At 43.6% G+C, this 16783-nt stretch overlaps 2 protein-coding genes across 2 annotated transcripts in view; both read left to right on the forward strand.

Annotated features, from left to right (window-relative positions):
• The window catches only part of TMEM233 (transmembrane protein 233), a 30027-nt gene extending 20120 nt beyond the window's left edge, over positions 1 to 9907 (forward strand). The window contains exons 2-3 of the mRNA XM_060249951.1: positions 4106 to 4240; positions 8479 to 9907. Coding sequence (XP_060105934.1) covers positions 4106 to 4240; positions 8479 to 8490 — 147 coding nt within the window. The 3' untranslated portion in view covers positions 8491 to 9907. The remainder of the gene's footprint in view (positions 1 to 4105; positions 4241 to 8478) is intronic.
• The window catches only part of PRKAB1 (protein kinase AMP-activated non-catalytic subunit beta 1), a 46285-nt gene that overhangs the window by 15400 nt on the left and 14102 nt on the right, over positions 1 to 16783 (forward strand). The window lies entirely within an intron of this gene.

The raw sequence follows: 16783 nt of genomic DNA on the forward strand, positions 1-16783 counted from the left end.
TGTTTGTTCACCCCCTCAAAAAAATGTAACAGGTTAATTAGGCAAGATCTTCCCTTACAGAACCCATGCTAAGTCTTCCTCAATAACTTATGTTCATCAATGTGCCTACTCATTCTGTCCTTGATAATGGTTTCTACCAACTTTCCTGGTATTGAAGTCGGACTGACTGGCCTGTAATTTCCCAGGTCCCCTCTGGAACCCTTTTAAAAGATGGAGGTGACATTTGCTACCTTCCAGTTCTCAGGAACGGAGGCAGATTTCAATGAAAGATTACATATTTTTGTCAGAAGATCCACAAGTTCAACTTTGAGTTCTTTCAGAACTCTTGGATGTATGCCATCCGGACCTGGTGACTTATTAGTTTTTAATTCGTCAATCAGTTGTAGGACCTCCTCTCTTGTCACCTCAATCTGACTCAGGTCTTTCAACACCTCTTCCAGAATAAGTGGTTCTGGAGCAGGCAAACACTTCTCATCTTCCACAGTGAAGACGGAGGCAAAAAATGCATTCAGCTTCTCAGCCATTTCCCTATCCTCCTTCAGTAATCCTTTTACCCCATGGTCATCCATGGGCCCCACTGCCTCTATGACTGGTTTCCTGATTCTAATATATTTGAAGAAATTTTTATTGTTGGTCTTTTATGTTTTTTTGCAATATGCTCCTCATAGTCCCTTTTTGCCTGCCTGATCACAGTCTTGCATTTGATTTGCCACAGCCTCTGTTCCCTTTTATTAATCTCACTTGGACTAACTTTCCACCACTTAAAGGAGTTCTTCTTACCTTTTACAGCTTCCATTACTTTGTTTGTTAACCATGCAGGCTTTTTCTTATACCTGTTTGTGCCTTTCCTAACTTGTGGTATATATTTTATCTGAGCTTCTAGGATTGTAGTTTTAAATAGCCTCCAAGCTTCCTCAAGGGTTTTGACTGTTTCCTCTTCACATGCCTCCTCATCTCAGAGAATTTACACTTTTTAAAGTTAAACGTGGTTGTGCTGGTCTTTTGGGGCAACTCCCTATTTATACAAATGGTGAAATCAATAATGTTATAGTCACTGCTCCCAAGCGGCGCGATCACTTTTACATCTCTCATCAAGTCTTGGGCATTACTTAGGACCAAATCTAGGATTGCCCCACCCCTGGTAGGTTCTGTCACCATCTGCTCCATAGCACAGTCATTGAGAGCATCTAGAAACTCAATCTCTTTCTCTCGACCTGAACACATATTGACCCAACCAATCTGCGGGTAGTTAAAATCACCTATTACGACACAGTTTTTATGCTTAGCCGCTATCTTTAATCCTGCCATCATATTACAATCGTCCCCTATCTTTTGATTTGGTGGGCGATAACAAACTCCCATAGTTAAATTTCCTTTTGGGCCCTCCATTTCGTCTCAAAAGAATCTGAAAGCTCCTGGGGCACAGGGCTACTGGAAGAAGAGTTTATCAGCAGAAGATTAAATTGTTGTGCCAGGCTGCAAGATATTTTAGGGTAGGGTATGGCTAGATGCCTCTGGGCCAACCCTCCCCCCACATCTGTGGTGGCTGTTTAGCTGCTCTCCAACAACCCAAGAGCTGAAACCAATTTTTTAGGTGCAGTTGATAACTTCAGTTTTGTAATCATGATAATGCTTCCTCCTCACTATCATTATTTTATCTGGAGTACAAATGGTTTTGTAAAATAGTTGTTAAAAAATTGCTCATATTCCAGTATGGATTTATTTTTTAAAAAATGAAAGCCCCCTGGTAGCAGCAGGAGGAGAAGAAATGGCTCCTGCTATAATGGTTCAGGCAGGCACCTGGGGCAAGAGCATAGTCCAAAAACAGTACAGGGTCAAAACAAGGGTAGATCCAAACAGCACAAGCAATACTTCCTCTAAGCTGTGAAGTCTTGTGAGCAAATATTGTACTTTGTGAGCTACTGGCATTGTGAGCTAGTGCATCAATTAGTTTGCCCATTTTTCCTGAGCTAAGACAAAAATGTGTGAGCTGGAGGCTAAAAAATTGTGAGGTAGCTCACACTAACTCAGCTTAGAGGGAACACTGAGCACAAACCAGGTCCCACTCCAGAAGACCAAAGCACATAAAGTGATTAACAAGTTGCTTCTATGCTAGCTCTCCCTTTTCTGGCTGCTTTTATGAGGAGTCATTCAAGGCCAGGTATAGCTCCTCAGCCTGCTGAGTCATCCAAGAAAGGGTGCAAGTCCTCAGTGGCTAAGCAGCCTAAAGGGCTTTTACCCCTGATCCTGCAATCATTCCAACTTGCTGGCAGATGTTGCTGGGCACTATGGCGCTGCTCCTGCACCTCCCTCCAGGCCCACCTTCTCCAGCATTCCAAAGGCTTTGGAGACCCGGGGAGTAGGCTGGCAGCTGCAGGGCCTCTGCTTTGGCTTCCTGGTTTTTTTGTGACACAGAGCGTTGGACTGGATGGACCATTGGCCTGACCCAACATGGCTTCTCTTGTGTTCCCATCCTGGGCTGCAGAGCATGGCACACTGACTACAAGCTGAGATTACTCATCTGCACCTGATGAAGTCTTCACTTTGTCTGGTGGATCATCCCGTAGCATCTGAGGGCTGGGGCCTTCCTTATCCAAGGAGGTGTTGGCTGGCAGGCCCATGCCACCTCCAGAGACAGTGGCAGGAAAAATGGCTGCCTTGTGGGTGGAAGAATCTGAATTTTCCAACCCACACAACAGCCATCTAGGCACTGTGAACTTTCTGAAAACTGTGAAGCAAAGTGGATTTGAGAGAGATCACAGAAAAGCTGAGGAAACTTTGAGAGGTACATGAATGTACTGTGATACTCTGAGAAGCAAGAAAAAAAACCACTTCCCAACAGCATTGAACCTGCGTAAGATAACCCTATGGAAATGGCCATAGTCTTCACAGCAATGCTGTGAAGTATGTTAGGCTGAGTGGCCATTCAAGTGAGATTTGCAGCTGATGACAGGGGTTTGAACTCAAGGCTCAGTCCATTCCTGCTGCCCTGGCTCTCTAATGTCATAACTTTCATTTCAAGAGTGTTAGTGACCAGTGTGTGTTGTCCTTTGGAACCTGTATTTCTTGTATTCCTACTGAGGCTGCCAGTTGCTCCTTTAAGGCTTAAAACATCAAAATGTCTACTAAATAAACTTGCTAAGCACATTTCTTGGGTCCTTTTCCAGAAAATCAGTTTTCCTGGTTAAGTTGTCAGCTCCAGGTTTGAAACTACATGGAGATTCTGGGGGCAGAGCTTGAGGAGGTCAGAGGGGTTTTTTTTGGGGGGGGGGGGAGGGACTTCAATGGGATATAGTGCCATAGAATCCACCTTCCGAAGAGGCCATTTTCTCTAAGTGAACTGATCTCTGTAGCCTGGAGATCACTTGAAATAGCAGGAAGACCTGCATCATAGCTACATAGCTAAAGTTGATAGGAACATGAGTGCACTTCAAGGCACAGAGCCAGAGGCAAAAGAAAGGGTGAAGCCAAGAGTCGTGATTCCAAGTGAGCTGTTTAAAGACCCAGGGGCAAGACCCATAACCCAAGGCAAGCAGGAGTCATAGTTGAGGTCAAGTCAGGCTGGCTTTAGCAAAGGAACAGACACATGAAAGTCAGTCTTGGCCAAGGCTTCACTTGCTGACTGGGTCTCCAGACTGAGGACACATTCTACAATCCCAGGGTTTAAAGGGCACAAGGCTTTGTGATTGGCTGCTGGAGTCATGTGCCAGAAGCCCTATGATCTCCGACAAGGAGGGTCAGAGCATCCCAGGGAGCACTGTTGGTTTGGGTTAACTATTAGCAGCAAGCCTTGTAGCTTAAGATGTAAGGCATTGGGCCTTGACTAATTTATTTTATCATTTTATTTTATCACATTTATATCCTGCCTTCCCCTGATGGGCTCAGATTTTTAACTTTATACCTTAATATATAATATATCCTGACTGACTTTCTTCTATCAAACCAATTATATTGAATCATACTTATAATAATACCCAGAAGTCGTTTTCAAGTCAGTTATGAAATAAAGTCATCATGTCCTCCTCCAGTACTGAAAACCAAGGATCGGCATTGTTTGCTTGTTTTTAATAGTCATTGTAATTTTTAAAACCTTTTCATTTTTCAGGCTGTGAACAGTTACAATGATGGAGATTTAGAAGGGTCAAAGAGGCTGGGCCACAACGCATTCTGGGTTGCCATCGCATCCATTATCATTGGCATTGTGATCATAGCGATGTACTGTATAGTCCATTTCACTACGGTAAGCATTTTTGGGCCTGTCAATCTGCAACAGCATAAATACCATGGATGGACAGCAAAAGTAATAGGCAGTATCATACCACCCATACAGCCATCAGAAAGTTCCATGCAATTGCTCTTGCTTAAATCCTGGGATCTACAGCTCATGGGTTTTTAACTTTGTTAGACACTGTGAACTGTTTGAAAAAGATGGGCTGTAAATGTTTAAAAAGGAAAATTGACAGAAATCTCCCTCTGTCACCCGTATATGACAAATATTAGTATTAATTTTTGTATTTGTGTGTGTGTGATATCCGCTTTTTGACAGATTCGGGAAGTTGAATGCAAGCAGAAAGCCAGACAGATGATATAGTAGGCTTGAAGTAACACATTGCTCTCAAAAAAATAAAACTTGCCATTACACTAATGGTTGTAAGCCAGCTGGAGAAGCTAAGCCATGATTCTCTGGCCCAATTCAGATTGCTTCCTCTGTCCTGTCCCTACCACTTTCTCCTCACCTTCCCTTCCAGGCAAATACTGGCCTCTGGCCCAGTGTCCCCTCTGAGCTCTAAGCTGAGTGACTGCAAGCTAACTCACTTTTTTTTTAGCCTCTGGCTCACACGTTTTTGTCTTAGCTCGGCCCCAGAGCAAACTAATTTACAAAGAAGCTCACAACTTCAATGTCAGTAGTTCACAGAGTAGAATTTTTGCTCAGAGCTTAGAGGGAGCATTGCTGTCTGGCCTAAACTCCCATCCAGGGAAGTAAAAATTTCCTGCATTCTTAGTTGACCTGAGATATCCTATTAATTACTATTCAGCACTAGAATGAGAAGGGTTAAATTGCTCCTCTCTTGCCAGCTAGAAAGAACTGCACTCTGCTCCCAGCGAAGCAGGGCTGCAAAAGCAGGTGAGAAGGATGGTCTGGCCTGGCCACCAGCCAGTGGTCCAAGGGCCAGTGACAGGCCGCATCTTCTCCCTTCTTCCTTCATTTTGACATAGTTGGCTCCCCTGGGATGTGAAGCTCACCAGGTGACCTTGGGCCAGTTGTGGCCTCTCATCCAGAGCCAGCATGGTGTAATGGTTAGACTGGGAAACTCAGGTTCGAATCCCTGCCATGGTAACTCACTGTATGCCCTTTAGCCAGTTGCACACTCTCAGCATAATCTTCCTCACAAGATGGTTTTGATCCTAAAATGCAGGGGAAGAGACTGGCGTAAGCTGCCTTGGGTCCCCCACTGGGGAGAGAGGCAGGGAATCCATGAAGTACATAAATGAACAAATCATATTCTAATGTAGGATAAAACAGAGGAGAGAACCGCGTCTGCATACCCTGTGCTGCTAGGAGAAAGGGTGGGATAAAAAATGTAAGTGTGATAGGTAGGTAGATGCGAATGCCTTCCACTGCCTTGCCCCTCCACTCAGTTTCTTTTGCATGCTTCTCTTTCTGGTTTGTAAGGCTCAGTGAAAATATAAACCTTAGGTAGAACTCAACCAGCTTTTCCACTGGTTAATATGGAGGCGGGGAGGTCCCCTTATGCCAGGGATCTTGGGATCTGCTTAGCCAAAAGCCATGTAGAAAGGAGAAGAATTGGGTGAAAGTGAGTGAAAAATCTGGCATGATCTATCTCATAATGAATAAATAAATCACAGTCAGTCCACCAGGTTTCTCAACTGGTCTTGGTTTCTGGAGGTTCAAAATATGAGAGGAATTAATTATTCTGTTCCCATGGCATGTTATCTGGCTAAAGCTGTTGTATTCAGAGTGTCACTGTATGTCACACGCTATTCAGCAAAGGCGGTGGTAAGGAATGTCTTCACATGTCAACTATCAAATGCTATCCAATAAACTCCCAGTGGTGATTCCGGACAATAGATATTTTGTAGTGCTTGAGAGGGGACTTGGTAGGTATCATAAAGGTGTCCAAATTTTGAACTTGAGGAGTTGTCAGCCACAGAACCCCAGCATTTTGCAAAGAATTCTGGGCCATTTTCCAAGCTGCACAGTCAATTCACATGAGAATACTGGGCCTCCATTCTAGGCCAAGCAAATAAGTGTCGACTTGTAAAACCTTCCTTTACAAGTGTTTCTATCCCTACAACAGTAACATCACTTGTAAAGTGTTCCTACTCCTATGGCAGTAACATCACAATTCACCCCAGCTGAAATTCCTTCCATTCAAAACAATTCATACCACATTCAAAACAATTCACACCTCAAATTAGGTTTTCCCCAACAAAAACCTTAGAGTTAACTGTACCACCCCAGTCAGAACTGACTTCAGTGTCTGTCCCTGCCTTCAAGCTGGCAGGTGTGACTAAAAGTCCTTGAAATAAGAGTGTTCTCACTGCAGCCTGTTTCCCCAGGATCTCCCATCAACAACCAGGTCCAGAACCTAAAGCCAAGGCTGCTGTGCTATTCGCAAGGCAGTGTGAGGTTGCAGCGGTATCACTGGCACAACAACAGCACTGCTTCCCCAACGCCTCCTCCCTTTCAGCGCTTCCAAGTTAGTGAAGCAGATCAACTTCTCATGAGTCTTAAAACATATTCTGTTCCACAGCCAGTGAAATGAGGTCATGCTAGTGGAAGTGATGGGAGAGCTTCACATTCTCTGTTAAGCTTATTTCACAAACACCGCCATAGCTTTAGAGCCTGGCTTTTCAGAACACCCAAACAGAACCAGAGTTTGATAACAAGGAAACGTCATGCGGGGTGACATGATAGAGGTTTACAAGATAATGCATGGGATGGAGAAAGTAGAGAAAGAGATACTTTTCTCCCTTTCTCACAATACAAGAACTCGTGGGCATTCGATGAAATTGCTGAGCAGACAGGTTAAAATGGATAAAAGGAAGTACTTCTTCACCCAAAGGGTGATTAACATGTGGAATTCACTGCCACAGGAGGTGGTGGCGGCCACAAGCATGGCCACCTTCAAGAGGGGTTTAGATAAAAATATGGAGCAGAGGTCTATCAGTGGCTATTAGCCACAGGGTGTGTGTGTGTGTGTGTATATATATATATAAATTTTTTTGCCACTGTGTGACACAGAGTGTTGGACTGGATGGGCCATTGGCCTGATCCAACATGGCTTCTCTTATGTTCTTATGTACTGTGGGCAAGTTATGCCCATCATTCCATCTGTGGAAAATTACTTATTTTTTTACCCAGACTTCTCAGGTCTCATGTTTTGTTCTAAATCTACAGCTAGACTACAGCAGTGGAAGGTAAGAGTAAGGTGCCCTGACCTGGATGGCTCAGGCTAGCCTGATCTTATCAGACCTCGGAAGCTAAGCAGGGTCAGCCCTACTTAGTATTCATATGGGAGACTTCCAAGGAATACCAGAGTTGTGACTTGGAGGCAGGCAATGGCCAACTACCTCTGAACGTCTCTTGCCTTGAAAACCCTGCAGGGTCGCCATAAGTTGGCTGCGACTTGACACTTTTCCGCTACTACCAAGAGTGGGGTACTGAATGGAGGAGAAGTGAAAGGGTATCATCGTATCAAGCACAGGTTATTATTTAATACTTTGTAGGATTGGATTCTGGACAGAGGCAAGGCTCTTTTGACAGACCAGATAGATAGACCAGATGGCCAGGGGAAAAAAGGGCCCGGCCTACTCTTGCGCCTTGTTATGTAGAAATCTGCAGATAAAGCTTTTTAGAACATGGTGGGGTATTTTTTTCCCTTCTGCATCCTGAATGGCTGTGCAGGTTGGACATCCACCTGGGCACCGATCCATATTCCGGTGCCACAAGGTCAAAAGACAAGCACCTCTGCTAATGGTCCAGAGTACGTGAAATTGTTTCTTCCACGATTAAGGAAGGAAGAGCTCCCTGGGCTTTATGTATCAGGTAAAGAAGGAAAAGAGAAGATAGTGGCCAAAAAAATAAAATAAAATTGCAAAACCCATTAGCAAACATCAGGTTGTTTCCTGACAATCAAGAATCTTATCAGTTCTTCAGTACCCCTTGATCTCCCTGATGGACAATTCAGCCCTGATAGGCAGCAAGATGACAGCAGCCAATGCAGGCTTAATGTCCCTGATTGAAAAAGAGCATGGAACCACTAATGCAATGGTTGTTTGTTTAATAGGCACAAGGACCATTAAATAAAACATCCATTAGACCTTCTAGATGAATAATTTAAACCTGAAATCAAACTCTCTCTCTCTCTCTCTTCCCCCCACCCTGGTCCATCTCCCTTTCCCTTCACCTCTCTTTGAAACAAACACAAAACTCCTATTTTTACGCTAATGCAGTATGCCATCTGAAGACTGAGAGTGGATATGAAAGGTTGCCGTCTTCAAACCCTCTGGGAAAAGCAAAGAAAATCACCAATGAAGAAGAGAAAAATGAGGGATCCTCCAGCCCAGACTGATCAATTAACCTGGAGGCACCTCACTAGTGAAGAGATTGATCCTGGTAACAGTGCTGTTATGACGAGATAAGTAAACAGTATTTCTTAAATAATGCTATTCTAGAGCAACAGCCCCTCTCCCCTTTTAAACTATGTCAGAGATGTATCCTGTGTCCATAATGCAACCTATTGCAGTATGTATGCCTCTTCCCATGTGGAACGTCTCCCAGGCTGGAGGGTTTCACCGGTTGAACTTTCTGGACTAGTGATATTTGGAAGAATAGAACTCAATGCTCTGGACGATCTCTCCTCGACTTCCCCAGTACTGACATTGGACTGTCACGGCTCTCTAGCTCTATTAACACCATGGAATGCAAAATGAGAGTAATTCCCTGTTTGCATTGCGCTACAGACATCCGCACCAACCTCTCTGCACGTTGCCCCTTCTGAATTTTTGGCTCATTCTCAAAGGATTTGCATCATGTCCTTTTTTTTAATGGAGAGGCCTGCCTCTGATCTGTATGCTCTTTTTTCCCATTGCTGTTCCAGCATTCAATTCTTTTTCCATCCTGTGCCAACTTCTCTCCAGCCCAAACGCAAGGTGGTTGTTCTCACACAGGCACACTCTTGTTTTGCTGAAATGTTTTTGCAGATCTCTTTTACAATCCTTCTAATGCATCAGTCGGTTGGACCATGCTTTTGTGAAGGTTTGTGTTTGTCCCATTCTAAGACTGCATGTTTCTGAATCGACAGCTGCTTCCCCTGAGAGTCAGGAATGAGTTTGGGTAGCAGTGGTGGTAGCCAGCTGACCAGAGGAAAAATAACCAATTGGCTACTCCTATGTCTTTCTGAGCACATATGGCTGCAGCAGTCAGCTGTTAAGTTTTCCCCCCATCATAGAAAATAATTTGGGTGGCCCATTAAGTTCTGTGCACCAACAACCCATGAATGGCATGTTTACAGCGGTTTGTGGAAAGGTGACATATGTAGGAATGGCTGACAATTGGGGTAGAATTCAATCAGGCTTGGCTTTTGGGTGCTGTGGAGGAAATACAAAAATCACACATTGGATCCTGATTGGAATTAGTAAAATTATGGAGGGGAAGAAGTCTTGAGGAAATCTGCCCCATGGTTTTACAAGTGGGAGACAATGAATAGCTGCACCCCCCTTCATCTTTTTGGAGAAACTGGTCAGGAGAAAAGAAAAGACACTCTCATAAAGGGAGGAAATATAATAACGGCAGTCATCCATGTTTGATCATTGATTTAAACAAATAGAGTCCTGCTTGTAAAGAAAAAAAAACATAATAAACTTGTATTTGGTTTGTATATTTTCATTGTTCAAATAACTGAAATGTTTATGGGGTTTCTGTGGATGAAGTGCTTTCCCTCTGGGGGAGATGCTGAAGAAGGTGTGGTCTATCACTTCAAAAAGGGTTTCAGCAGCCAGAAGGGGGAGCGACTGTTTTGCCTCCTCTTCCACGTCAACATTTCACCATTTCTGTAGGATTCATTCCTAGCCTGCTTGCCTTTCTGTTGCCCTCGGATCCATCAACTCTCTGTCATGACCACCAGGACTGGTAGCTGGGGAAAGAGTTTCCCCATTTTTAAACCAACCCCCTACTATTAGTAAGTTAGCACATGAGTGAGAGATCAGTGCGAAATCTTACTTCCTGAAGTTCAAGATCATTTACAGGAAAAAGCACACAAATGCAATCCCCACCCTGCAGGCTGAAGGGATACTGACCACTATTCTTCCACTTCATTTGGTGTAATGTGTAACCCAGAACAAGTCCCCCCTTCCCTCCATACCGGAACAAGTCTTCCCCCCCATGCATACTTCATGCCACCTGGTCCCCCATCTTCTCTGTTTCTATGAGGCTGGGATTCCATCTGTCATACCCTCCAGTATCACACAAATGAAAACATGGTCCTGCCTTTAAGACCCCAATTCCTATCCGAAGGCTTCTTGCTCCCCCCCCCCCCCCGCACACATGGAAAACATCCCACAGTCTGCTACCAGCAATTCAGAATAGACCTTTGCAGCTGCAGGGGGTATGAGGAGAGGCAGTGGAGTCCTTACATTCATTCACTTGTACTGGCTTACATGTGCCCACTCAGATTTACATTACTGTCCTAAGCAGTTAACACCCTAAACCACACTGACTTCAGTAAACTTGACAGGGTGTTTTAGACTAGAGAGTAGAAGAGCTAGGGCTGCAATCACACAAGTGAAATAACGCACTTTCAATGCGCTTTCCAACTGGATTTTGCCAGTTTGCATTATTTAGTGTGTGTGATCGCAGCCCAAGATTCTAATCTCATAGTACCTTAGAAACCGATTCTGCTTAGGATGGCACTTTTAATTTCTAGTGAAGTAGCAAACTCTGAAGAAAACAGAATAAATTAGAAACTGTTTTTCAGGAGCAAGGACCAGAAAATACCAGTTGACCCAAGGAAACAGGAGCATGCATTCTTTGGGTCTTTGTGGCATCAGGCCATCTGTGCTCCACTTCCCTACACAGGAGTAGCCTAGACATCAGACACGCACAATTGTATCCCACCATGTAAAACAGTCCACTAAATTTGCCAGCTGGCCAGGGAAGGAAAGCCCGTTTAACAGAAGTTTAATATTCAGAAATCTGCAGTTAAAGCTTTTCATAGCATGGAGCTAAACAGCATCACCTGCCAATTGCTGTGGAACAAACTGCTATTAAAAAGACAGCTAGAGGGACCAGTTTAAAAGCTGGCAGCCCTGCACACAAGCCACTTAACACTGTTGGATATTCACTTGCAAATAAACGGAAAAGCAGCTTTAAATGAGAAAGTGCCGAGTTATTGAATTTGCTGGTGACCATGCAGAGAAACTGGCTTACCACTGCATTTCCACTTTCCCACTGTTTTATTTGGTTTAAGCAAATATGGGAGTCTTCTCTACTAGCCAACCAGAGAGTCAGTGTTGCCTAGTGGTTAAGTGACTGAGTTACAAATCAGGAAGTCCTGAGTCTAAATCACACTTCCACCATGTAGATGGACCCAGACAAGGCACTCTCAGCCTCCTGTCTGCCATATAGGGAAAGTAATTTGGCTGTCCTCACAGGGTATTATAAAGATTACAAAAGATAATGCTTTGATCATTCCATAGCACTGCATAAATGCTAAGAATTAACAATACTATTACCTCCTGCTGCGGTGAGTTGGAAGGGTGGAGAGTGTGACTGTCTTTAGAACAGGGAGACTGAATACACATAGCTTACGGAATTCCCTGCCACAAGACGCACTGATAGCCGCTAACTTAGAGGCAAGGTATCTTTTAGCAGGAGGTGTTTGGGGCAATTAACAGAAGAGGGCTGATATTTGCCTGACCTGCCTGAGAGCCTCATGAAAGCATCAAAGGATCTGCTGCTGAAAATCGAATCCTGAACTAGAGTGATCTTTCTGATCCACATCACAAATTAATGGAAGAAGTGCTGGTGTCATCTCAAGATTTACAGGTTTGTAATCAGAGCAGCTCCCAGGCTACTTGAAAACAACCACTTACTTTTCTTTGCCTCGGCTCTTTCATCTGTGAAACGTGAACAAATGTAATCTATATTGTGGGTCTGCCGGCATGGTAAAGCGAAGCAGAAGCCACACAAATGCCATGTATTCTAAAGACTTCTGCCAAGGGTCAAACGGCTCTGTTTTGCTACTAAATCTGAACATGCTTTCAACTGAGCAAGGCCCCGTCAAGCGGGTTGGTCTTCATGGGCAAAGGGCTCTTTAACCATCCTTCCTAGCACCAAAAGCAACAGAGGCTTGAGCAGAGCCCCCTCTCTGTCTCTTCCAATGGCCTGTGCCTTGGCTGGCTCATAGCATTGAATTGCTGAGGTGTGTAAAGAACACTGATTGAGTCTCTGCGATGATTCACACTGGGGAGGCGGCAGCAACTAAAGAGCTCTCTGTTCCTTCTTGGAATCATTGAAAGGGGATGGCGTGCGTAAGAGGTCAAGAGTTCCTGAGACCATTTTTGGGACTATGCAAGAACTTGATGGCAGATTGATTTGTCTTGTGAGTGACCAGTTGCCTATCCCTATGATTTGGGCTAAGATATCTAAAGAATTAGGATTCAAATCTCAATTACTGATTAGTAGAGTCTTCATGCTCACAGGGAGTGAGTATATCTCTGAATGCTATTTGCTGGGGGGGCAACACTAGAGAGACTTTACCGAAGAATAAAGGCCACAGTCTCTACTTGTGGTCCCCCCCTCAGTAATTGATATTTAGAAGTATACTATTTCTGACCATTTAGCTACTGTAGCTAATAGCCACTAATAGACCCATCCCCCTCCCAAATTCCTCTAAGATAATGTCCATCAACACATGCTGTGGCAGTGAGTTCCACAAGTTAGTTATGCACTGGGCAAAGAAGTATTTGCTTTGGTCCATCCTGAATTTATTTCCTTGGGTGCCTCTTGAATTCCAATATTACTGGGATAGAGTGAAAAAACTCCCATCTTAGCAGGACACAGGACTGTATTTCTGCCCTTAGCTTCAACTGCCTTATAACGGTCTTCTGCTCTGCTTCTCTCCATAGCCGCTCTCTGTGCCCAGCAGCTAAGCTCTCGCCTCCTAGCATGCATTACAGGCAGAAACAGATGGGGCCTGAAATCGCTGCCCTCAGCTCCTGGATCAGATTAGCATCCTTCAGGTCTTCAGGACAGCTGGGTTCTGCAAAACAGCAATGTATGTGTAATCCTGATATGTAACTTTAGAGTGGGGCAGCTAAATATAAGAGGTGGCTCTGCAGAGAAGGGTTGATGAGCATTTAAGCAAAAGCCTGCAGACGCTTTCTTCCAAACAGCCTTCAAATTGTCACCTATCAGTCTTAGGCAAAGCCACAAGCAAATCCCCCTTCCTGTTGTCCCCTCTGCAGCTGGCAGCAACTGTGTTTATCGGTATTAATGGGGCAATTAAGCAGTGGTGTGAAATGCCCTGACCCAGGCTAGCCTGATCTCATCAGATTTCAGAAGCTAAGCAGGGTGGGCTCTGGTTAGTATTTGGATAGGAGACCACCAAGAAAGTCTAAGGGCACTACCCAGAGGCAAGCAATGGCAAACCACCTCTGAACGTCTCTTACCTGGAAAACCCCATGGAATTTTCAGAGAGTGACTTCACGGCCATTTCCACCTCCACCACCACCACCACCAGTGTAATCTCAATTCTACTGGCCAGCCTGCCTGTCTCTAAAGCATACTTTAGGTCCACAATCGAATGGAATTAATTTCTACAAGATTTCCTGGCTGCTGCTGAGTGTTTTAAAAAATGTGTTAGATGGGTTCATGAACAAGAGATCCCTGCATCTTTAATAGCCACAAAAGTTAAATGGAACCTCCAGGGAGAAAGGCAGCATACCAGATGTTGGGGAATTAACAGTGAAAAAGGGTTGTTGTCTTCTAAGATGGACTCCTGTCTCTCCCCAACTCCCAGGCAGATGTTTCCCTTCAAGTTCATATGCTGAGTAAATTTGCTCATTTTGTAAAATAAAAGGATGGGGGGCCATGTGGCACTGCTCACAGGAAGCCATGCCATGTCACTGTATGATGTGACAAGCACTGTCTAATAATTCTTGGCCAAGAGGGGACAACAGTACTCATTTGGAGTACTGTGTGCAGTTCTGGTCGCCGCACCTCAAAAAGGATATTATAGCATTGGAGAAAGTCCAGAGAAGGGCTACTAGAATGATTAAAGGGCTGGAGCACTTTCCCTTTGAAGAAAGGTTGAAACGCTTGGGACTCTAGCTTGGAGAAACGTCGACTGCGGGGTGACATGATAGAGGTTTACAAGATAATGCATGGGATGGAGAAAGTAGAGAAAGAAGTACTTTTCTCCCTTTCTCACAATACAAGAACTCGTGGGCATTCAGTGAAATTGCTGAGCAGACAGGTTAAAATGGATAAAAGGAAGTACTTCTTCACCCAAAGGGTGATTAACATGTGGAATTCACTGCCACAGGAGGTGGTGGCGGCCACAAGTATAGCCACCTTCAAGAAGGGTTTAGATAAAAATATGGAGCACAGGTCCATCAGTGGCTATTAGCCACAGTGTGTGTGCATATATAAATTTTTTTGCCACTGTGTGACACAGAGTGTTGGACTGGATGGGCCATTGGCCTGATCCAACATGGCTTCTCTTATGTTCTTAAAGGCATATCTGCCAGAACCCTTTTTAAAGAGCATCCAGCCCCACTGTCTACCATGTAGCAGTCTTTGACTTGTTCTGGTTCCAGATATGCACTGCATTTTGAAGGGGCAGTAGCAACCAATGCAGCAAGTGCTATCTAGCAGAAAATGTATCTTATTCGATATTGGCAACATTAGTATCACCATACCCTCCACTCTAAGCATTGTATTAGCTTGTTCCTGAACCTTATTTTGCATAGATGATGTGGTGAAACAGATCATGGACTGTACCACTGCAGATTGTAGAAAGGAGAAACACAATTGAATGTTTCTTCTAGTCCAGGAAGAGCTTACCTTATCTCACCTGCTCTTTGTATGAGCTAGTCAGTGTACAATGTCAGTGATATGCATGAACATGGCACATTTTTTCATTCTTTTGTTAAAATTAAACTAAAAACAACGATATACAACAAGTGCAGTAAAATATTCACAAAATCTTAACCCTTTAAATTCCCCCTCTCCCCAGACAAAAACCTATAACATCTATACCATTATCCTAGGATCAGATTCAGACAGGCATTCCATGCATTCTATAAGCTGAGCCTCTTTTGAATGTGTCAGTATGTGTTCTTTATGTAAGGAGTTTATTTTGCAGCTTTTTATGTTGATCATATTGAATCTACTTCTTGAACATGGCACATTCTTGATGTCCTGTTTGATATATGAAGCTGAATTATTTCTGAGATAATGTCAGCTTACTTCCAGAGGGGAAGCTGTATTATTCTGTTCCAGAAAAGAAAAACAAAAGTCCAGCAGCATCTTCAAGACTAATAGTCTAGCAAAGGTTAGTGAGTCAGAGCTGACTTTCCTCAAATGCATTTACATGGTTCTACACAAATTGATTTATGCCTCCTGTTCATCTGAGGAAAGTCAGCTCTGACTCACAAAAGCATCTGCTAAAATAAACATTGCTAGTCTTGAAGGTGCCACTGGACTTCTGTTGATTTGATTAATTCGGTGTTTTCTGTGCTGAACATCAGCGGCTCTTTAGGGTCTTGGGCAAAGGTCTCTTTAACTCTGCTTTCCAAGATCTTTTGGAGCAGAGATACCAGGCATTCAGTTTGAGATCTGCATCCAAAGCAGGTGCTCTGCCACTGAGCTGTGAACCAGTTTTCTGCACCAGTAGAAATACTTATGCTACCATGAAGGAAGAAGAAGAGGCTCCATCATGTTTGAGAGCTTTAAGGCAGGATATGACATCATCAGGAAATTTCTTCTTCCTGGCCTGTAATACTCCTGCCTCTTATTTCTCAGGGCTTCACTTTCTTAGCAGCTGGAAGATATTCAAATTGGCATTTTATAGCACAACAAATTCACAGCTATGTGTTTTGCAGGAGTAATTCTGTTTAGAGGCTGTGGCATTTTCACAGCAGTCAAATTGCAGTATATTATCATTGGGGAAATGTTTTTTTTTCTCCAGTTTTCTCCAATGGATGGACTGGTCTAATTTGGAGTGCTGTCTGGCAGTGGCACCTGACTGCAGCATGTGTATCACGGGAATCTACTGGACAGTACTTGTGATATCACCAATTACATGACACAATTTCTATCCCTAATACCACTCATCAAGAAGTTTAAGATGTTTTTTTTGCTAAAAATGTTTAATTTGAATTTAATCCCATGCTTTATTTCTTCCAGAGAATATTTATTTCTGAACTTTCAAAGAGTTGGTCAGCATACTCTTAGAATACATATGTGCCATTCTACAAAATAAAATAAAATAAAAATTCTGCCAAAAAAAAAAAGAGTGGAACACTGTTATCTGCTCATGTTATCAAAATTAGCAAAAGGGCCCAATGTTTATTTCTTTATTTAACTTCTATCTTGCCCTCCCCACCAAAGGCAGGCTCAGGGCGGCTCACAAACCAAAGGTCGACACAAACACATTAGTGTGACCAATACAATAAACAACAATTAAAAAAACAATTTAAAACAATCGCATATGCTACTATCATAATTTCAGGCAGCGATTTAAATTCTGGTGAC

The sequence above is a fragment of the Heteronotia binoei genome, chromosome 11, assembly GCF_032191835.1.
Source record: "Heteronotia binoei isolate CCM8104 ecotype False Entrance Well chromosome 11, APGP_CSIRO_Hbin_v1, whole genome shotgun sequence".
NCBI lineage: Eukaryota > Metazoa > Chordata > Lepidosauria > Squamata > Gekkonidae > Heteronotia > Heteronotia binoei.